General features: G+C 34.0%; 1 protein-coding gene across 3 annotated transcripts; it reads left to right on the top strand.

Moving 5' to 3' along the window:
- The first annotated feature begins 365 nt into the window (after window positions 1–365).
- LOC117421464 (one cut domain family member 2) lies at window positions 366–25,232 on the top strand. Of its 3 annotated transcripts, none has more exons than XM_034035927.3 (3): window positions 366–1,649; window positions 8,479–8,526; window positions 15,653–25,232. In XM_034035927.3, the coding sequence occupies exons 1-3, from the start codon at window positions 530–532 to the stop codon at window positions 15,937–15,939; spliced, it is 1,455 nt and encodes a 484-aa protein (XP_033891818.3). In that variant the 5' UTR covers window positions 366–529; the 3' UTR covers window positions 15,940–25,232. The 3 variants fall into 3 exon arrangements, with proteins under 3 accessions (XP_033891818.3, XP_033891820.3, XP_033891819.3); XM_034035929.3 differs by having other exon boundaries at window positions 366–1,659; window positions 15,653–15,768; XM_034035928.3 differs by lacking the exon at window positions 8,479–8,526.

The raw sequence follows: 25,232 nt of genomic DNA, 5'->3' as shown, positions 1-25,232 counted from the left end.
ATAATGCGATAATGGACGTTCGCCTAAATACATGTTAAGGTAAGTGGAGTACTGGACAATATGTTTTCTTTTGCATAGACAATAGGGGACGAACTAGTTAAATACAGCTAAAGCAAATCTAAGTTTCTGACGTTTGAGTCCAGATGTAAAAGCTGCATACAAATCTCAACCGAGCATGAAAACTAGTATCCCACGCCCCTCTCGGTGTGTATTGGAGAGCTTGCTTTGCTAGATATTCAGAAGGGTGCACTGAGAGAGAGGATTGCTCAGACGTCACGTCTGTCAGAAGAAAAGACCCGCCCGCTCCGCTGGGGTAGGATGATCGAATAGCAAACCCATCCTGGACAGCTCCAGCTGCCTAAACAGAAGACGTAGGAGGAGGAAAGGGCTCGGACATGGCGAGAAACAGCACTGGCCCGTCTGATAGAGATCGGTAATATTTTATTTTATTTCCAAAACCCGAGAGGCCTTACAAAAACCAATAAAACCCAACCCTGGCACAAAAACATACAATAGATCAATGGACTGAATGAAGACTGCTTACAACGCCTATAGATGTCTGGCCAAGGAGCTGGATGCTTACGCCATGAACCCAGAGATGACAATGGACAGCATTGGCAGTCTGCATGGCGGAGTAAGCCATGAGCAGGATTTGATGAGCAGTCACAGCCCCCATCACGATCGGAGCACTGGGGCTTCTTTAAGGATACATCAGGACTTAGCTGCTGCTTCTTCACGATCCGCTATGGTTTCCAGTATGGCTACGATGTTGGACGGGGCTGGAGACTACCGCCCGGAGTTGTCTCTCCCGCTCCATCATACAATGAGTATGCCTTGCGACACATCCCCACCTGGTATGGGAATGAGCGGCACCTACACCACTTTAACTCCACTCCAGCCCCTGCCACCCATCTCTACCGTTTCAGACAAATTCCACCATGCTCACCACCACCACCATGCCCACCACCAGCGTCTCTCTGGGAACGTAAGTGGGAGCTTTACCCTGATGCGGGACGAAAGGGGGTTACCAGCAATGAACAATCTCTACAGTCCCTACCATAAGGAAATGACAGGGATGGGTCAAAGCTTATCCCCCCTGGTCAGCAGCCCTCTTGGCAATGGTTTGGGCTCCATCCATAACACCCAGCAAAGTCTCCACAACTATGGCGCACATGGGCACGACAAAATGCTCAGCTCAAACTTCGATGCCCACACTGCCATGCTGACCAGAGGGGATCAGCACCTCTCAAGGAGTCTTGGTGTCCCTTCGGCGAGTATGATGCCACATTTGAACGGAATGCATCACGCTGGTCATCCAGGCCACCCTCAATCTCACGGGCCCGTGTTGGCTTCCAGCCGGGAAAGGCCGCCCTCCTCCTCGGAAACTCAAGGTAATAACTCGGGGCAGTTAGAAGAAATTAACACCAAAGAAGTGGCACAAAGGATCACTGCGGAACTCAAGCGGTACAGCATCCCCCAGGCTATCTTCGCCCAGAGGGTGCTGTGTCGCTCACAGGGGACCCTTTCAGACCTCTTAAGGAACCCCAAACCTTGGAGTAAACTTAAATCTGGAAGGGAGACCTTTAGAAGAATGTGGAAATGGCTGCAGGAACCCGAGTTCCAGAGGATGTCAGCCTTAAGGCTTGCAGGTAAGACAAGGTATCCTGACAAATGCTATATATTATAGAATTGCGCCGATCGAGCAGATTCATACCGTTTTGAAACCAAGCACTAAAACACAGTTCGCGTAAAGAACTATTGTTGTACAGTCTCTAAAATAATGTTTTTTTAGATGCAAATTTCAAATTAATGTGTACAAATAACCAACCGCACACATTATCATAACATTAATTTAACTACCAGTAAGACACGTTTTACATACCATGGTATTGACATTTGTGTACTTATCAAATGTTATTGAAATTTAAGTTTGTTGCTCACCTTTTCTTCAAAGGTTTCTACTAAAAGTAAAGCAAAACACATATTTTCATGTTTTAAATGTTGTTAACATATACTGTCAGTTTCTACATGAACGTTGTTTTAGTGACAAGGTGGTTCTTTTGTTTTATACATAACTTTTTTTCCATCCTTAATTTAATTTTATATATTATTATTTTTGTCTGTTAACTTTTACTTTTAGGAGACTTATAGGAAAACGCATAGCGGTGCAATAGAATTCTACCAGACACCCCTTTTAAACATTTGTAATTTCCCTTTGTCTCCTGTGCACTTAAAGGGAAAAATCTACAGCTTTCTGTGGTATTAATATGAATCAGGTGAATTTAATACAAGACCCCCCCCCCCCCCCCCCCCCCCCGCCCCCAAAAAAGGTATTGCAAATAAAGTAGTTATTGTAATATTACACGTTTTGGTGTAACTAATATATCCACTATCCGTGTTTTCATGAAGCCAAGCTTTGCATGGCATATCAGTGAAACTGTAAATATCTTTCTTGAAGATATTTATGTAATTCTAGCGTGATACAAGTACATTGCTATTGTTCATATTTCACAACTAAACCAGGAGCGATAATTCACTGGGTAGTTAAAGCTGAGAGGCAAATAGATATCATATTTTGTGAAGGTTGTTTAAAGGTTTATTGTTCCATTTGTTGTCCACAGCAAATGTATTCATTTATAACAGACTTCGGCTAATACGTTTGGATTTAAGTAACAACGTCTATGGTTAAAAATAGGTTTACAAACGCTTAGTTGAAATGTAATTGTAGCCGGTTGAGCAATTGATGTATTTTATTGTATTGAAAACTAGTCATCTAAAAGAGACCATGGAGAACAAGAACACAAACAGCTACCCGTGACTTGTTCTGTTGTGAGGTGTGTGCACTCTCTAGCGGTAAGAAATGGAAACGTTTATTAATCCGTTATCTATTGTTCTTTCTTTTACATTTCAGATGCTGGTTTATTAGGCATTACTGTTTGATATAAATTATATTTTAAATGGTTTGCCAATGTTTTATCAGCTGTATCAAACCTTTTTTTTACATTTATTTAGAATTCACAAATTTTTTTGTTCTCTTTGTTGGAATAAATGATCAATGTGATAATTGTGATTCATGTAATAGTTATCAACTCCACCTTCGTGTGGACTATATATGCTTATAAATGAGTTTTTTTACGCTTGTTGATTGGAGTGCATACATATATATATATATATATATATATATATATATATATATATATATATATATATACACATATATACACATATATATGCATATATATATATATATATATATATATATATATATATATATATATATATATATATATATATATATATATATATATATATGTATGCACACACACACACACACACACACACACACACACACACACACACACACACACACACACACCTTGTAAGATAAATGTAGCCTCTCCAAAATATGGTTATGCTTTATTTTGAACACTATATAGATGTATTTTAAGTAATTAGTCAAGCTGAATTCTTTATTTTGTTTGCATTAAGGTGTTAAATACAGTTTTTTTATTGTACAGTTACAAGTGCTTAATTAATAGTTTATCCGTTGTTTCTGTGGGGAAAAAAAGCATATATTTCAATTCAAGAAATTTGTATTTATGATAACTTTTAAAAGGTAACAGGGTTTTGGACATCTGGCTTGTTTATTTTAATTATATATGGCAGTAATGTCCAAAGAAAATGTATACCAAAATAATGTACATGTCAGCATCATAAACAGACTGCGCTGGATTGCACAGTTTAATTACAGCGTAATAATATCCCATTTTATAACACCAGCACTAGAGTTTTGCGTTACAAAGATAACGTATTTTCGTACCAAAACATTGAATTGATAGTTTATACAAATATGACCTGTTATAACAAACCAATGGAACACTTAAACGGTCACAAAATCCACAATCCTAAATCGACACAAGTTCTAATTGTTTACAAATGATGTATGGGAATAAATGCTGCTAAGAAACACAATAAATCTAAACCGAACACAACCCCCTGGAAAATTGTACGCACTGTTTAAAAACATGTCTGGTCGTGATATACCATTATCGTTAGCATGTCACAAACCTATTAACATCTATTTATATATGATTTGCTTCTAAATTAGAGAGCAGAATAAGCTATAGTGACAATAGTTAATATTTCAAAAGGGGTAACATTACGATTGATTTTGCTCTTTTTCAGAATACAGATTGTAAAATATGCATGTAGCTGGGGTTTTGGAGGGAAGGTATTATGTGCTCAGAGTAGCTGTAGGGACTGGAAAACGAGGAGCAAAAACTGCAGCAACTCAATGAATTATTGATAGAAATCTCTGCATGACCCAGAGCTGGAGCTCAAAACGTCACCTTGCCTTGGGTTAACCAGGCACAACGTGAAGATGGAAGCCAGGCTTTTGTTCTTCTGTGTGCACCATAAATCATGTATATTCTTAAATAATAGAATACTCCTTTTTAATTTACTCATTGATGTTTGTCCCGCCAGTTTGAGTTACGCAGTTAATAATAATAATAATAATAATAATAATAATAATAATAATAATAATAATAATAATAATAATAATGTTGTAGGCAGGCTCATTAAATGCATTGTCAGACGCACGGTTTATATTTAAAAATTAAACTCGCAGAAATCGTAAAATGGTTCTGTTAAAACATGTATTGTGTTTAAAAACCACTAAAGGTGTTAAGTCGTACCACATTGTCTAAAATAGTATCCAGGGGAACTTAATTAGGGGTCCTGCCCCTGCAGCGTTAATCCTGTCCTAAGGTTAAGCATGTTCTGAATGCTCTTTTTGTATTCGTTCATGAAGCTCCAACAAACGACTGGGGAACACAAGCGCACCCCCTCAAATACGTGATCATTTTCTTTCTTTATATAAAGGATGACTACCGGGTATACCAATTGATAGGTAAAAGAGACAGACACTTAATTAATCAGCATGTTGTTAAGGCCTTTTACTAATTGGAGACTTGCTGCAGATTACCCAACTTCAAACCTTGCATTTTAAATGCTGCAAATGGAAAAGAAAAAAAAGTTACAATTACGATTGTTGCTAAATAAATTTTTCAGTGGAATTAGCTATTTGTAACTAGGATGTTAAAGGTACAGCCGATTATTAGGGAGATATTATTGTATTCACAGCTGTGATGAAGTGCGAACGATTTATGGAAAATATGTACCATCATATGTAGATGATAACGTACCAATACTGGCAATTTTGCAACCCAACTAAACGTGCGATTACTAAAGTATTACAACTGTATATCATCAACATCGCTAATGTTTATCTTTTTGTATTGTTAACTGGAACGCGGTACAACGGTTTCTCGTAGAATGTTCTACATTTACACATTAAAACATGTTAGTACAGCATAGACTGTTCCGCCTAAACAGGTACTGTGTTCTTCCTGACATACCATTTTCAACCACTTATTGCTGCCTGTTGGAATAAGTAAAATGAATAATTGAAGAGCCCCGTGTTGCTAGTCCTTGCCTCTAGCATTCCCTTGTGAAAGAATAACACCTTCCAAATATGCATTAATGTAGGATCCCTAAGAGCATTGAGGGCAGAGAGAAAAAGACACACGAAAACACTGGAACAAGATCCAATGGAAAAAGCCTCCCTCATTTATTTTTATTCCAATCTTTCAATCGTGTGGTTATGTCACTTTCTAAAACAAATGTGTGTATATGGATGTGGATCGATACGGATAATCTCTTGAAGATTAAAAGGGCATTAATGCTGGCAACAATAACATAAACGTGTGGACCCAGTTCTCATTGATCTGGAACCTGATCCTGGCTGATTCCAGTAAAGCTGATGATGGCACTCTATTCCCAGCACTGGGCTCAACACCAGTCTCAGTTTATTATCGGCGTCATCGTAATCATAGTTTAACTGACTATCTCCTTTTGGATGTGTAGATTTTCTCTTTATTATTATTATTATTATTATTATTATTATTATTATTATTATTATTATTATTATTAATAATAATAATAATAATAATAATAATAATAATAATAATAATAATAATAATAATAAATATAGGCCTTTACTCAAATTGCAATCTTTTCTCTTTTGTTAAAATAAATAAACAAATAAACAAATACATACATGTTGTAAGTCCATGCAAATTTTAGGTTTACAGTATTTTAACTAAAGGTAAATCCCATAATAAAGTAACCATACACAGAGAACCAAAAATGTTGTAAAATAAGCCACTAAAAGTGTACACGCATAGATTAGCAAAACGTACATGAAACCGCCTTATTTCCAAATACTTGCCTGCATAGCGGTCTTGTCGCCATGTTTTTACCACGTGTTTGATGACCATTAAAACGTTTAGGCTTCTGCGTTTAACTATGATATAGGCGATACATTGCTGTTAGCCGACCCATTGCTCGACCGAAATTTATTTTCAAGCTAACTTTCTGAGTATACAGTGCGCTGATATTTTTCCTTTGAAACTCCCGCGATACGCTGCAGTTTAGCTATGTAGGCCTAATGTCCACTTTAACAAATATTGCATTCCTCAAACAGAAACCTAATCCGCGGTTTATTGCAGCTCAGAGATCAATGTAATGTGCATGTAAATGTAAGATTTAAGATGTAAACCATTGATTAAAAATACAGGCGTGTTTTGATAGGCACGACAATCGCATGACGAAACCTTTTTTTTTTAACCCGTTCGCTAAACCACTTAAAGCAATGGGAGGTTGAATGGATTGGGTTCACATTTTCGACGTCAAAAGCACGTGCGCCTACATGGTGGTAAATTGAAGAATAAATATCAATGGAGACATTTACATTTTCGTATAGCTACAATGTATTAAACTTTCGTTGTTCAAAAGCCATTTCCCACTGGTATCAAACTTAGAATGTTTCTAAATCTGCAATTTAAATCACTAACATTAAGATATGCCTATGTATCATCACCAAACAGTCCCATAATAAAGGTATTCATATGAGATACGCATTTGTAAGTGCAGCTGTGGCTGGTGCCAAGAAAGAGTCTGAACTTCTCCCTTGTGCGATACAAAAATGCTAATTGCTCCAGCTCCAGCTGCTTTGAACAGTTTAACAACCCTAACGATTCCATTCCAGGTATACTGTTAACTATATGCTATTGGTTTGAACGAATACATTATCAAAACATTAATCTAGTACAATTCTGAAACACCGCACATATCGTCATTATTTTATTTTAATTATTGGTATTATTAAAATCTACACCAGTAAATTAAATTGTATTGTTGTAGTATATATATATATATATATATATATATATATATATATATATATATATATATATATATACAGCGCTGGTTGCAGACTATATTGGGCAAACACATAATATGTACCTAACAGATAAACATGCAGTATGCTACACCGTATCAAAAAATAAATAATAATAATAATAATAATAATAATAATAATAATAATAATAATAATAATAATAATAATAATAATAATAATAATAAACACAAAGGGCTCTTTTCAATTAGTCTGAACGACAGTGGATCAATGCTATCATAAAAGGGCCACGGTTATGAAAATTAAACACCCAGAGCAAGTTATTCTCTACATTGTTTATATCTGTAAAAATAAAAGGTTCATATATGAACGATTTAAATGAGAGTGGTTCAGTTAAGCAATACACAGTCCATGTTCATTTCTGATTGAGTGAGAAATGTAAAAGGCAATGTTGATTGCCTATTTAAAAAAAAAAATGTACATTGAGTTTGAATTGGTGAAATACAAGCTAGTGTTAAAAACAATAAACTTGATGTGGGGAAATAAACTAGGCATGTGTTGGCTAATGCAAAAGTGTTTGTGCTTTTACTAATACAATTATTGTGTTTATTTTTCTATGCACATTTTTACTACCATTTTAGACATTATTATTATTATTATTATTATTATTATTATTATTATTATTATTATTATTATTATTTTCAGCTTGTAAATCATCTGCATATTTGGAGTAGTCTATAATGATCTAAACAGTGTCAGATCTAAATACTGCCACCCTAAAAGCATAAACCTGCTCTGGCATAACTCATTCCACTGTTTGTTTTATTGTCTTTTGTGATGTTGAAATGGGGGCTGATAAATATGCAAGCAGGATTAATATAGAGTAAAAGGATGGCTGTATTTAGATGCACCACTGTCACGATCATTCAGATAGATCCCTAGTGATGTTTAATATGTTTAAGTGTGAATATGTTTAATAGATATACTATGCCGATCAGGTGAGGTAATCTCATGGTTTGTAGTCCAATCAGTATAACTACACACCAGTCTTATAAAATGTATACAATGGTCTGATTTTCACATCAATAATTCATATCATACTTATTTTTTACTGACAGCTTCTGCAATGATTCCTACTAGGACACTCATTTTTTGAACATAAACATCAATAATATTGTGCTGTTTTTTTTAATGATGTATCTCGCTGTCCCCACCAGGAGGTTACTGTAAACAAGATGAGGCATCTCAGCGACTTATGTTCTCTGGTAAATTATCATTTTATTTTTACATTTTTCGAAAAAAAAGAGGAGATTCTCTTTGTCTCTATAACAATATAACAATACTATGTTATCAACATTTGAATATGTTCTTGTTTATTCAGGAAATATGTGCTAAAGAAAGGCATTGTATATCAAGTTTCAATATTTATTAGTATAATAGTTTGTGATAATAACTCTATAACAAGTGTTTTTATGGGGATGAGACTGTATTAATTTCTTATAGTAATACTATATTTAAATTGTCTCTTACAAAGGATTCATAATACATACAATTGTAAATGAACACATGAGTCTTTTTCCAAAACCGTTTTTAATGACTCATTCTCTTAAAATGCTACATGGTTGTTAATATTATTGAATAATTAAGACACCTTTGTGCAAGTATATTTAATGATTTAAACAATGGCTTCAAAGTACTAAAATCAGCCACCACTTTCAAATTGAAGCCCTTGCTACCTATTTTATGCTATAAAACATACTAATTCTAGTATGTTTTCTGCAATACCATCTGAAATTCTGTAGCATACTTATCTTTACCGGAAGGTCAGATAAACTAAGGCCTTTAACTTGGATAAAATGACAGGAGCTCTTGTGAATTGTGTTATTATAAAACATGTAACCAAAAGGCAAGATCTAATTATTGTTTTACAGGCACACAACTATTACTATCAACTGTTACAGACTGAATTCGGACAGGCTTTGAGACTATAGCCCCTACAGATTGCCGCTCCGTGCCGTTTGCTCATTAACAAAGGAGATGTCCAATAAGCAGCGCTGGGGGTGGGGTGGTGAGAAGGATGGGTGACGGACTGTGGGGTCTTTCCATGTGTTTGACCTGGAGATAGGACAGATTGAGTTGTCAGAATAGCTTTACTTTCTCAACAATTCATAATTAAAAGGAAATGTATGTGCAATTATTAGTATCCTTTTTAAAATTGTATTTTAATTCTCCAGGAATCAGGATCACTTTTGGGTACATTGCATTTAGTTCAGAAGAGGTACTTTCGATGTGTTTATTTATTTATTTATTTATTTATTTATTTATTTATTTGTTTATTTATTTATTTATGTATTTATTTGTTTGTTTGTTTGTTTGTTTGCTTGTTTACCTCTGATCATTTTGTTTATATCCTTAGATAAATATAACAGACTACCAGCTTTTTTGTTTTTACTACAAGGAAGCTAATAATAATAATAATAATAATAATAATAATAATAATAATAATAATAATAATAATAATAATAATAATAATAATAATAATCAAGGGACATACACATATCTGTATTTGTGTAAAATGTACTTCTGAAGTATACATTCTGCAAATACCTTACACCTGGGGTTTAACCAAAGTAATCATGCAACCGGACGTTTTTAGTAAACATTGCTGCAAAATGTTGCACATCAGTCTTTTTTTAATGCATTTTCTTTCTAAAAAAAAGGTCTCACTTTTAAAACGCAGACATCTCATAGCAGTTCATTTATAACCTGCACTTAGGTATTGATTTCTACATGGCAATCCTCATGTTCTATTTATTGCTCCATATTGGCACTTGCCCCATTTTGTTACATGTTGCTGGTCGGGTTTTCCATGTAATACGTCTTTCTCTTGTTTTGTGATAGCTACAGACTTTATTTTAGTTCGAGACCAAGCCTCCCTGTTGTTCCAGAACGATATTAAAGAGGCGCGAAGAACTGAACACGCACTCGCATTTCACATTCATTTAATGGATATATTTACTTTAATCTGTGTTTAATGTGCCTATAGGACGTACTCTCAAGGTTTAAGTTTTAGATATATTTTATTCACTAATGTGGTTGAAATATAAAGTTAGTTCAATTTAAAAAAAACATAGTTCGTGTTAAAAATAACAGACACATTTTGTTTAATGTGACGCAAACAGTTCTTAAATTAGAGATTTAACACAAGATTTAATGGAACACATTCTGTTTTAATTTAACACCTCTATGAACTAATTATGTAAATTCGTTACATATTAAATACAGTATAGCTTTTAATATGCAGTATGCAAGCAAAAACATTTAAAAGCATGCATTTCAACGAATTTAACTACTCCAGATTATGGTTAAATTGTATAACCAAAGATATAGGGGTGGTATCACAGACACCAATTAGCAATCCTCTGGGGCTGCCTTACCTAAGGTAACATTAGGTAGTTATTGCTAATTGGGGTCTGTGAAACATTATGATTACGTCTGTGGTGAAAATCTAGGCCACCTTAAATAAATTCAAATTCAATCCAGGTAATATCTAGTCCAGTGCCAGATATTTTAGCAGGTGGGTTACTGTACGATACAGTCCAGTGTCTGCTTTCCCAGTGCTGTGCTGTTAGAAGCCGTTGATTTACATGTGTCAGAAAGGAACGATAAACCACGGAAGAGAGAAGCTGTTATCCTTGTGATGCAAGGCCAGGGAAACCTTCGGCATTGATCCTATTGATTCAACCTTTCCCTTTAAGAAAACCACATAGTTAAAGACCCTCTGTTCAATAGATTCAGGCTTCATTCGGAAAGTACTCCATTAAATATTATCATTCGATTTGTTATTGCTTGGAAGTCTAAGAGCATCATCATGCAACACGGATTTAACACGCAAACTGGGAAACAGCGGTGCAGAGTAAAGGAATAACACTGTCTATTTTACACGTAGCTCCAGTTTTATCCACACGCGAGACAAGTGCAGTGTAACAATAAAGTTTAGACTGCAATATGGTCGCAGTATTAAACAGAAGATAGATCACCGACTCCTGTGAAATGCAGAATTGTTCCCACTACTAAAGTAAAGACGTTATACTAGTGAGTTCATAAAGTCTTCATTATATATCTATACGAAATATATACACACCATCTTCTTTTCATGATGGTGTTTATATAAAGATTTAGGCAAATTCGAATTATATATATATATATATATATATATATATATATATATATATATATATATATATATATATAGTGTATTTATTTATTTTTTAAAACACGATAAATCGTAGTTTGTAAAAAAAAATACTACTGTATTTTGGAGTGGGACTTACTTTGTAGTAACACGTTATAAAATAATTACATACACTCTCCCCGCTCTAACAATTACAAAGCCTCCGCAATTCTTCCAACCAATGATTTATTAGAACTGAGCAGTGTGCTAAGAAACTGAAAGTACAAAGCAAAACCAAAACAAATCAAAACAAATAGAGTCCATGTGAACACTTAACAAATGGCAACGGATTAACACACTGGTTGCCATGCCATTTAATTTAGAACCACTCAAAATCAGAGGTTAAAAACGCCTCATTCAGAATCAAACAAACAATCAATAACGCCTGGGTGTCAAGGTCAAATTCAAAATACACGTGCAAATATATTCAAACTTCAAACATGAATTCGGACTATCCTCTCAGACAGACTCTTGTAACCCAATGGCCTATTTCCTGTATATCATTAAAATGTCTCTATACAGTAGTTCGCTGACTGTTACTAGGTTGGTTAGGGTTTCTGTATACTTCCTATTTCTGTAATCAAGCCATTTTTTTGTTGCATTCTCAACAGCCTGCTTAATTTGGGGTTATATTTAAAAGGGAAAAAAGTGATCAATGCTCTGCATTTTGCTGCCAATCGATATTATATATATATATATATATATATATATATATATATATATATATATATATATATATATATAATTTATATTGTTTATATTATTTATATTTATTATTACTGCAATAAGATAAGCAACGTCGACGTAAAATAAACAACAAAGAATTCCTTGCCTAATACAACCCTTGTTAATGGATCGAGTCAAACTCCTCCTCTGATTAGCGTCTACATAATGTAAATGAGGGCAATAACACACATAAACAGGTGAACATGGTACCTGTCTTTAAACACACAGAGCCAAACTCAATATTTAAACAAATCAGCAACAGTTACAGCAACGTGTGGGTCCACAACTAACCGGATCAGATGTGCTAAACTCAGAGATAGAGTGGTACCATTCTTTATATGTTAATTGTAGGGTTAGCAGTAAACCACTCTAGTCCATTCCAGTCCATTAAGTCCTTTCTATATAGTGTCTACAAAATGTTTTTCTCAAGTGTTTTCTTATTACACAATGTCCTGGAGTTGGCATAACCTATAGGGTGGTGGTTTGCTATTGGTCGACACATATTGGTGCTACAGATCGGTGTTATCATCGTAACATACTAAACAATGCAATGGAGATTAGTGCAGTTTATAATGATAAGATAACGGCAGGCATAATTATAAGATAACGATAACATAACTGTTCGTCAGATTCCTAATAGACATTAAAGCTATATCCTAAACTCACCCTGCAACATTTAAAAACGTACTACGCGTAAATTATGTTATTAATAGTTTTTTAGACATTTTTGTGAATAGATTAAACACGTTGGACTGTAAACTGCAGATTCAAGTTGGCCTCTTATATGAAAACGGACTGTTTAAACAGCATTCGTTTTCTGAAACCGTTTTCCAGTTCAGAAAAGAAAATTAAACAGCGAGAATGTTTTGTGCCCCTCCAGGAAAAGATTAGCAGTTTTCTGAGTTCAAAGGGACAAGGTTCATCGTTTGCAGAGGTACAGTAAAACAAAAATAAGCAATCGACTACCCTACCCTCTTCGTGCATGCATTTATAACACAAAGCAACGTGATGAGGAAAGATACATCGAATAAGGGTTTACTCATTATTTTTGCTTGTGTATGAACGGGAATACAATTAATTTAAATTATAAAGAAGTATATTATTATGTAAGATCCTCTTTTGATCCTAGATTTCTGCCAGGAATGTTATGTGTTTTACAAATGAAAAAATGAATAAATAAGCCAAGTAAGAATTTTAATTAGTCATCACATCTTTAAATCTTTAGATAAAGGCTTTTTTCCCCCTGTTGGGTTTACGCTCATCATAACACAGACTACGTCGCCACCCTCTGGACACCAAAGAATTACAACCCTTTAAACTCAGTGTACTGATATATCAAGCATCCTTTAATTAGTGCATACTAGGGAACGGTACAAAACGTAAGCCAACTGCATTGTTTTTGTTGACATTTTTTTGACAGACGCTGCATCGTTTAATGGGATTGATGTATTGTATAACTGCCCTAATATTATTATTATTATTATTAGTAGTAGTAGTAGTAGTAGTAGTAGTAGTAGTAGTAGTAGTAGTAGTAGTAGTAATAGTAGTAGTAGTAGTAGTATCAGTAGTAGTAGTATCAGTAGTAGTAGTCGAAGTAGTCGTCGTCGTTGTACAAGTAGTACTCGTAATATTAAGCAGTGGTAGTAGGCTAACATTAATGGTATTTTTAACAAGCGTTGTTACATAAAGTGGAAGCTCATCATAACAACCACTACCACATTTTTTTTTTATTCTTGATATAAAAAAAAGTCTGAACTAAAATAATTTGCTTATTACCATTTGGCGAGTTCAACCCGAACTTATTTTAAATAAAACAGCGTGGTTTGATTTAAAAAATAAAATAATATAAAATAAATAAATAAATAAATACATAAATACATAAATACATAAATAAAAAAATAAATAATAATAATAATAATAATAATAATAATAATAATAATAATAATAATAATAATTATAAAAGTACAATAAATTAAATAATTAATCTAATACATACATGCAATACATACCTTCTCTGGGAACTCGTAGTTCTTAAGTAAAATTAACAAGAATGTCAGTGTGCAGCGCGGGGCAGTTTCAGCACCTTGGACAGATACACGCAGACAAAGGAAAGAACGATGACACAGCATACTGCCTATTGGTATCATTACTCCAATTGTATGGCTTCTTGAAACGTTTTATGTAATTGAATTGTGCAAAGGTTCAACTGAATTTTAAATTATATTTACTTTATCCGTAATGAAATTACAAAAACGTTTCTATTTATACTATTTTTTCTGTGTTGGAGAAGGTGAAACCTTAGCTTTGGTTGTTTGGGAAGAGAACCATTGTGTTGTTTAACATAAACGATTTAGCGTAAGGACTGCAACAATACATTTTAAATGCAAACAATAGAAGCAAATGGTCGGGAAGTATAGAACTGTGTAACTTTCATAAAATAAAGCCACGATAATTCCTTGACCATGTGTTTATTTACATCCTCGTTCAGACAGTTTCTTCTTACATAATGGTTTTGTACACAATGGACTACTTAACCTGATTTATATTGATCTCAATTGGTCTCAGTTGTGCATACTTAATTCAGAGAGGTAATCAAATTGATTTCTGAGGCTTTCCTTTATAGGTCTGTACCGAGGTAGACAGACGACTTCACTGGAATGGGCTTTCCACAAACAACATTATTAAAGTGTTTGAAGTTTCTTTATCTATTTCAATGGGTTGCATTTTACATTAAGTTAAATGAAGTTTTTGTATGTAAGTTTGTTTTTGCTGGACTTCAGTAAAGCCATCTTTACTGGTTAGTAGCTAATTGAAAATAAGATTAAGTATTTTAAATGACAGGGTGCTTATTCCAGTATTGGAGGTTGTGGTTGCAATTCAGAGTCATTTGTTCTATGTTTGTTGTTGTTGTTGTTGTTGACGCTGGTGTATTTTAATCCAAATCATATTGTATATGTCTGCTGGCACACTGGTGTGTATTACTTTTGGAATTTGTACAGCAAGTATTTTAAAATACCAAGTACATATGGAAAATATGGTCATTTTTCAAGAATCTTTACAGATAACACATGTATAGTTTTAATGATGTGTTTTGCTGAGTCTTAGCTGTCTTGGTTGTTATTTTATCTAGTTAAAATATTAAAAATATAATACTATAATAACAGTATGTGTCTACTTACAGTGAATTTAGTTTGTATAATTGAAAAAAGGTCATTTAGGATGAAAACTCAATATAAAGCATTTCAGGTCTTCTATTTTTTTCTGCATTTACAGAGTGAGCTGCAAACAATAAGGTTATTTGAGGCGGTGTTGCATTTTTTAATAGCTTCAACCACCAGACAGAAATACCACCTTCAATTACAATTTTGTCAACATCCATGTATCTAAAATTTAAGTTAACTTGCAGTGTCTCTTTTTTTTCTTCTATTAAGCATGCAAACGCAAAGAACAAGATACAAGCAAAGAAAGGAGCAATACACCAAAGAAATCCCGTTTGGTTTTCACTGACCTCCAGCGCAGAACACTTCTCGCCATCTTCAAGGAAAACAAGCGCCCCTCCAAGGAGATGCAGATCACAATCTCTCAACAACTGGGCCTCGAACTGACCACGGTCAGTAACTTCTTCATGAATGCCCGGAGGCGGAGCTTGGACAAATGGATGGATGAAGGAAGTCCAGGGGCCTCTTCCTCAACCTCCAGCACTTGTACCAAAATATGATTGAGGACAGTGCACCAGAACAGGGCACGGTACTTGTCAACGACATTTTTAAATTTGCTTTAGAGGGGGTCTGTTCACTGGTGAATAGCTGACGCAGTAACCCACCTGTGTCATTGGATTTGCACTTAGTTGCTTTTTCTTGAAAATTATCAGCACACAAAAGCTTTTAGACCACTCCTCAAAGCAATTTTACTTAGGCAATCATAAACCAGGCCAATACGTACAGTTATTATTGGAGATGCTTGCAAGTGGTTGTCAAAGAAACATAGGCTTTAATAATAACCATCCACATAACACATTTGAGATTTCAAAATTTGACCAAAGAAATTAGAAGCTATTGTCGGCCATTATCCATAGCAATCCATAGAATAAGAAAATAAAACGTTTTGAAGGCACCAGTAGACCAGTAATACAAGTTGTGGCAAGTGGCTTAACCTTAATCTTTAGTGGCAAGGGGTCCCCTAGTAACTGTAATCTCAGCTTGCTTCCCAGTCTCAGTTTGCTTTTCAGTGTCAGGTACTGGCAGGTATGCAAGCACAAATCTTACAGATTTAACTAATGCCGGTATTCAGGAACACATATCTACATGTATGTTGACTCTTATAACATGCACCGACTACTAAAAGTGTTCTTTGAATGAGCTTTTAGTGGTTGGCATTGTATGTGAGCACAATGTTTAAGCACATTTCTTTTGCAATAGAAAGAGGGGACATTTTAGGGAATATCGTTCTTCATGCATTAGAAAACTCAGGATGTAATTTTTCAAACATTTGAAGAACATATTAGCTTTATTCTCTCATGAACACAATTGGGGTATTTTCTTAATCATGAACATTAAATGTTAGTTACTTTAGTTTTAAACTACTTACTAGCAGGTGTACAGAGAACTTGCTCATGATACCAAAGTAATTTATATCCACATCAAATATTTATTAAATTTAATTTGAAATGACAAAAGGTATATTTTATACAATTTTAATCTGATACAGTTTTATTTATTTATTTATTTATTTGTTTGTTTGTTTTTTATTAACCAAAGACAAAATGGCTGTAGGCTGTTAAGCAAGATTGAGGAACAATAAAAAGTGTATACTATATTTAGTTTAACTACTGATGTAGTTCAACTAAACTACATTCTTAATTCTATTTAATTGGAAGACACTCATGCCCTTTTCAACATCATCCTGGTTTCTACCTAAAGATAGATTATTTAAGATGTGTGTAGCAGTTGCCAGGTGTTATTGATTTTTTTCCCATTAAAACTGAATACACCTTCCTGGGCAGTGCTCTATTTAAAAATTCTGGACATCCACTCTCAATCCTAAATAGGTGGCAAATCAAAAACAAAAATGACAAATGGACTGTTTAGAATGGGAGCCAGGTCACCAGGTCCAAACGACAACATATTCCCAATTTGGCATTTACTGTATTATATTTTCTATATATAGTGTCAGGATCAAACACATAAGGTGCCGCATTCATCAGTAAACAGCCCCTCCAGGAACACCCTTCTGTGTTCAAAAGCAAGCCAAAGGCTTTAAAGACTCTTTAAGGACACTTGAGACTTTTTCTATTTATTGCCGAATCGAAACCAAAGAAACTTTTTTTCTGCACCTAATTGTTCTGCAACAAACTGTTATAAAAAAAATAATAAAGAAGAAAAAAGAGCACGTCAGGAAACGGAGACACACTGTGTTTCGTTGGACGTCTTGGACATTTCATGGAAGCAGATTTTAATAAAGGGTACAACAAGCAGGGAAGCAATGCCACGACGGCTGTTGCTTCATGAGACTGGGCATTTTGCATCTCTTAAAGTTGAAGATTGTCTTTAACGCGTGCCTATGCAGTTTTTCAAGAACATGGAAAAGAACAACCAAAACCTCATCAGCTACAAAACCAAAGATTAATGGATATTCCAACACTTTTCCTTTGTTGTTGCATGATTTAATGCATTCACTATTTACAGGTAAATTGATTCTAATCATCCTTTCGACTGAAGAAGGGGCTAATTCAATTGTGCATTTTTTTGTTCTCTTTTTTATATGGGATTTTGAAAAGGATTAATCTCTTTCTCCAAGCATTAGATGTTGGGATAAATAAGCCAGTACAGCACCAAATTCAGTATGCATAACTCTATTGAAGCTAGTGATTGTGTTTAACATACCCCAGTTGAGATGGTTAACTGATAGTTGAGATTCTGTTTTTCTTTGGGACAGTCAACCATAAGACATTCTTGAATCTAACCCCATTTCATCTCACATCCTAATTTGAACCGATCGCTCTCTTACTATGTCAGCTATCAATCTAACCCCAATATTCAATATTTACCTTCTGTGCCCCCTGCATCAGGAATGATCTATTTTCCATAACACTGTAATCTCTCTAAAAGATACCAACTGTTAAATACATATTTTTTTTGCAAAACTTAATTTGCAAATATAGGAGGCTTTGCATATTGATAACATTTTATAGAGGTCACTTGGTTTTGGACACAGTCAAAAATTGTTTGCGATCACAGGGTTATACGAGCTTTCTTTAAACACTTTGCTTACACTAATTAATTTTCTAAGGCAGGGTAAACTTTTACAAAGAAAATGACTTGAGAGAAACACAAGTTAGTAATGAAGACAACCATGACCAGTAAGAAAACACAACAGGATAAAAAAGACAGCATTAAGCATAAACTCATCCATGTGCATAACTTTGTTTTCAAATTCACATACAGTTACAAATAAATTAAATGCAACTTCATGTTTAATGGATGGCTGTAAAAAAGTAGGGTTTGTTTTGCTTTATGATGCCAAATAATAATAATAATAATAATAATAATAATAATAATAATAATAATAATAATAATAATAATAATACAATCATACAGCATCAAAGACATATAAATGAAAGTATTTTGCAATAAAATCTGCTATATTCTTAAGGGAGGACTAAGACTTAAATATTGCATTATTCTGTCATTAGGTTTAATCATATTTCCTCATATAGCTTAATTACTCCATAATACTATAGTACAATATCTTCAATTATAAAATGTAATCAGCTTCTATAGACATTTTTGCATATATAATAGCATTACATGTACATGATCCCAATGTCTCATGCTTGGAAGAGGAGTGAAGTCTGTGGGCACGTCCAAGATGAGTTCAACTTTCAAGAAACAAAAACTATCAAATCATCAGTTAAAACTGTTCAGATACTTCGGTTCAATAGCTTTATCCTTTATCGTTCTCTCTCTTTCTCTATTATTAGAGCTTAACCCAAAGATTCTACATAGGCTGAACCAGCAGGCCGTCAATTCGGCCTTTCTAAAAAGTAGGGAGCTCTCTTTGTGAGGATTGCTTCATAATGGTCTGGCTGTATGAATGGAAAATGTGCCAACCAAGGAAGTGAAATCAATGATATTTTCATTGCTTGGCATAGTACTTATATTTTCAATGCTTTCTCTAAAATTGTGTTTTTTTTGTTAAGGTGTTATTCTTTGCAGTACTTCATTTTCTAAAAAACTGGACTTTAACTTAATCAAAACCACACTGAAGTACCATGTACCCTAATCAATAAGCCAAGGTTTACATTTCTCCATGTTTGCTCTTTTCATTTAAGTTTTATAACACCATTGGAGTTTATTTATTTACGGCGATTGTATGTTAGAACCTGAGAATGATAGTTTTTTTATGATTAATTATTTAATTATTTTAATCTTATTTAATTAGATTGTAATTGTTTGGGTAAATATTTATGATTATTTAAGAATGTTAGAATGACAGTGCATCCAAGATGCAGTGACTCATTTTTGTCTTAATTTATATGATTGGTTTTAGTTTTGCTTTAAAAAGCAACTGAAGGGGTATTTAATTATTTAGTAGTTTATACAATGACAAAAAAATGAACAAATTGTTTGATTTGTTATTTATTAATTTGTAGATTGTAGTATTTAAGAAGTTGCCAAAAAATGTTAATTTGAGGATATGTAGATCCCTTTATCGTGTTAGCTTTAATTATTTATCTTCCTTTCTGTCAAAACAATCTTTTGAAACCAAAAAAACATTAGAGTACTACATTTGTTTTCTATGCTATTAAATATTATACTGAGAGCTCCTCACAACAGCCTGCTCAGCACAAGGACAAGCAATGAATTTGGGATTCATATTGCTACTCTTGTGGATGGGGACACACGTTTATTGGAACTTTTGCCGTTTCACCAAAGATTACCTGGAGTACAAAGTGGCTTTCCACAGCTTTATATGTTGGAGGAAGAAAAGGACTAAGGAAAGAAAAAAAAACCCTTAACTAGCTGCTTCCAAGACTGAATTATGTGTGTGTAAAAAAAAAAAAAAATCTTTCTATTTCTAGTGAGAACCAAAGAGGCTACCTCACTGACTTTTTCCATTTGTAATTTTAATCGTGTTGATGATACCAAAGATACCAAAGATTTCTTTCTATGTGCGGTCTGCGCTTGGCCCATGCTCTTGTTTTATACCTGTATCTCTCTGCCTCTATTTCTATCTCTATCTCTCTTAAAACAAAAAAGACCGCCCTCCCCACAAAATAAGTGTAAGGGGAGGGAGTCTTATTTGGATTATGCTGAACTCTATGTACATGTGATTGAAATTCACCAATTTGACCTTAGAAAAGTGTCCTAGTGTGTGTGGAAGTTCTAGGATTGCTAGAGGGTTACTGTAACAATTAACTGGATTCCCATAAAGTCTCCCACACCTGTTTGCTACCCTTAAAATAGTAATTAGGATATTAACCAAAGAAAGCTGAACTCAATGGGAACACAACAGCAATACAGCTTCTGAGTAGTACTATTCAATCTGTACTTTAGTATAGATGAAATGGTTCTTCTCAATAGGGCAAAAAATTGATAGCAATGCTATTTTGACATCAACAAAAAAAAAGTCTCTATAGCGATACAAAGACGCTGTCATTCTGATTTAGTGCAGCCTGTCAAAATAAAAATCCCTCCAGAAAGTGTCCCTAATTAGTCTTTTAACTTTTCATTTTCTTTTTTAATTGAATTCCACATTCTAAGTAATAAAACCACCAAGAGATACAAGTACTGCTTCCATTGTTCCAGTGCTAGCTATAAAATCTTAAGTCACACACACACACACAAATCTAATTGTTGAGAAAACATTGTATGTACATAGAAGGTGACATATAAAAAAGTATAGTAATGACTGCTTTTCATGAACTCGAAAACGCTTTAGTTGCAAAGTATGAAATAACCATGGGACGAGTGCCTTGCTTGAACCAAAGCGATGTTTTTTCAAGTCTAGACCTCTCTGTGCTTTCTATTCCTGTGAATACCTCAGCGTCAAATGGGCCACCTTTTTGTGTTATTTTGGTGACCCATGTACTGTGGTGCTTTGCAATGCAATCACGCAAAGAACAAAGAGAAACTATGATACCAAAGGCTTTTTAACTCTAATTTTCTTCTATTTCTTTCTTCTAATGGTTGCAAAGCTTTAAATAAAAAAAAATAATAATTGAGGCATGTTAGCGGCGCAGACCGTGCAATTCCTTACCGAGTTTTCTCAGATATACCTCATAGATAATAGTGTTTAGGGTAATGTTATTATAGCGTATGTAATAAATTATTCACTTGTTTTTTTTGGTAACTGTGACTTTATGGAAAAAAAAGCTTTATACATTTTAAGTTGTGATTTTTGTAATAGTTGAAGAGGTGTGCTTACAGAAACAATTTGATTTTTCTTTTTCTTATTCTTTTTCTTTGTTTGGTTGTTTGTTTATTTGTTTGGATTCTGGACGGTTGCAGAGCGAGCCCAAAGTTTACAGTTTTCATATTTTGATGAAGAAAACTATCTGTTCTTTTGTTGTGTTTTAGACTGTGTTCATTTTCACATTTGTCCAACTTGGTCTTACTTGTTCTGTGTTAAGGTGTAGCATAATTAGCAACTGCCAAACAGTGCTATAGGCCTAATTTTATGCATGAGGCTATTAACAATTAGCAGTGTGATGCATTGTGATGATTAAGATTTTTGATTTCAGAATAGATTTTGTTTCTTTTTAATGGACTTAATTTATGCATGGGAGCCTGTTATTTGTTGAAGATTGTGGCTCAGTTGTGTATATATTGCACTGTGAGAACATACACAGTTGAATTGAACGCACTGGTAAATCTGTTGCACAGGGATAGATGTTTTAACAGGGGGAGGGGGGAGGTTGGCAGCCTCACCAACAATCTAAGGACATTAAAAATGCTACTATTTTCTATAAATTAAATGTGCTATTTGCAAAGTACTTATTGCTTTCTAAATTATTGTGAAATGTATTTAATAAAGGGGAGGCATGATTGATTTCTGGTTTTTTAGGCTAAACCCAAACTGGGCAATCATTAGCTATTGTTTTCCAAGGGATGTTCAGACACATACCACTGCGTAATGGTTATACAAAACCAATACATAAACGATTTCGCCAAAGCCACAAGGAAAGTAATAAAACCCATCAAGTTTAATTTGACTGGATTACTCTTTGAAGTGAGATTTCAAGAGATTCAATTTCTGGTACTCTTGCTGCAGTGTATTGTTTTCAAATAGGAGATACACTGCTGAATGTCATACTGAACTGCATTACCCCCCAGCTTATTCAATCTTTAAGGCTTACTTCAAAATCTAGCAAGAGCACAGTCTTATGAGAAATGTAGATGCTGCTTTATGGAGGTAGAGTTAAATTGAATCCAAATAATTACATTTCAAGCTAAAATGCAAACCACTCAGACAACAATAACACTTCAAATGCAGAATTAGGGTAAAACAAAAAGAAAGGTACTGATCTAACAGTCTTTAAATTACTACAGGCCTTTGAGTAAAATCCAGAACAATTAGAGCCATTTTAAACAAAACAAAAAAGCTAAATATGGAAATCGAAATAAATAATCAGCTTAAATATCTGTCTATATATATATATATATATATATATATGGATACCTATCTGTGAGATATAACATGAGAACTGTGTGTTTTACAAATGTGTACTGACAACCATAGAACGAACCAAACACACACTTCCAGGGTATATAAAAGGGAGCCTGTGAGGAACATAGAATTATCCAAGCCAGTAATTGTGCAGACCTTGGATCAGTTGTCAGTTATGAATACCTATAATGCTTTTGTCTTGCTTAGATACTGCCATGTACATACACAAATACAATATATGTTGATGGAGGGTTAGTTGGTAAAGTCAGACACTCATATTGAAACAAAATCTAGCTCTACAATATGTGCTTGGCAATACACACCATTACAAAATAAATAATAAAAAAAAAAACACACACACCATTAATTCTTACATTGTTATGCGCTAAACAATGTGAAATTCCTTTGGAAAACATAGCCTAAGAAACCATTGTCTTTAACATGTGAAATTCCAAAGAATGACGAGCTATACCTAAGAGCTACAGTACTTTTGGCCCAGAACTTTTTGTTGTTGTGTTTTTAATTATGTGCCAAAAACAAATCAGGAAAAGAAAAGAAAAAAAGAAAGTCAATTAGTTGTTTGTGTTCATTATCTCTCTCTCTCTCTCTCTCTCTCTCTCTTTATATATATATATATATATATATATATATATATATATATATATATATATATACCAAATTGCTGTTCTTCCATCAGAAACAAAAATAAATAAGAATAACATAGACATCTCTATTATGCTGAATACTAAATATACCTTGAATCGGAAATACTGCCAACCTGGTGTGCATCAAAAATAATGTTCAAAGGTCTGTTTTCATGGTGTCTTGATTGCACGCTCTCTGCATCATCATCAGTTAAACATGGTGTTCTTCTTTTGTTTCAATTGGCTATGGGGCTTGATAGATTGGGACACAATCTATCAAGATAATTGGTATGTATTAGAAAAGTCCTCCTGTATGTTATTGTGTTGTGCGCCAGCCTCAAAAGCCCAGAGTTGCACACAGTGTGTGTTTTGTTCTATGCTGTCATCTGGATGTGTTACCTGTTTTAATGCATTGCCAATATTATGATTACTGGAATACAGTAAAACCGCCTTTAACCAAAGTGCCCAGGGATATGAAAGGGTTAGTAAAGCAAGCATTCAGATAAACGGATTGAGTCCACCAGAGTTTATACTGGTGAAACATTTCATGAGATGGTTAAGAAGGCAGTCTGCGGGGCTAAGCGGCAAAATGGATAAAACACCTCCATGCCTTTCACCTCTGGGTGCCTGGGTCGGTCCAGCTTGGGTTCAAATAAAGGGGATTATACTGTATTTTAATTTCTCCAACAAAAGGCAGAATTGGGCATTACAGGGATGAGATAATGAAAACAAAATGGACTATTTTACGGTCACAAATTCAATCTAAAATTTATAATTAAGTTTCTTCCGGTTGACTGAAAAAAATGAAGAATAATTTGGAATACTAGATGTTAAAAGTTATAAATCTTGAGCACCCGGAAACTTTCAGTATTTGCTTGGATTAAATCTACCCATTCCCACTTTGAATTGGTTCACCACTGGATAAAGAAATCATAATGGTTAAAACCACTATAATAACCCTTGAAGCAACGACAAAGATTAATCTGTTGCAGCTTCTGCAAAATTAAGTTAGCTTGTCACACGTCTCAACATCGCTGTGACCTTAAGTAGGTTGGGGAATAAAATGATGTTGACAAACATACAATCAAAATTTTAGTTGGCATTTCTTAATCAAAAGCATTGTTTTAAATTTCATAAAACCAATGAGATATTTACACAACTGATGGATGTTTCTTATATATATATATATATATATATATATATATATATATATATATATATATATATATATATATATATATATATATTAGGTTTGCATTATTTCAAAATCTCTTGGTGTATAAATCCTACAACCAGGTAGGATTTACAATTAGCATTTGAGCCTCTTACCTGTGCAATATTATTAGCTGTGTAAAAAAAACTGGAGTTACAACTTGTGTATCAGTGTTACATGTTTCAACTACTGCATACATTGGAGCTTTTAATATTGTTGAAGTTGTTGATGTATTGGGCACTTTAAAACCTTTGCAGAACATCCCGGTCCTTTTTCAAAATATTCAGTTGTGTGTTTGTATATGTTTTCTATTTGCCGTTTAAACATAATGCTCTACATTGCGCACGCATTAGTGTTTTGTCTGCATCATGTTAAAATGTTTTTGTTTTTTTCTTATTTAATTTTTATTCCCACTATCATCAAATGGTAGTGCTGTATATTCTGCAATTAATATCAAATAAACGGCTTTGATTCATTCACATTAAA

Source organism: Acipenser ruthenus, chromosome 2, assembly GCF_902713425.1.
Source record: "Acipenser ruthenus chromosome 2, fAciRut3.2 maternal haplotype, whole genome shotgun sequence".
NCBI lineage: Eukaryota > Metazoa > Chordata > Actinopteri > Acipenseriformes > Acipenseridae > Acipenser > Acipenser ruthenus.
This window is presented reverse-complemented; position numbering and strand designations above follow the sequence as displayed.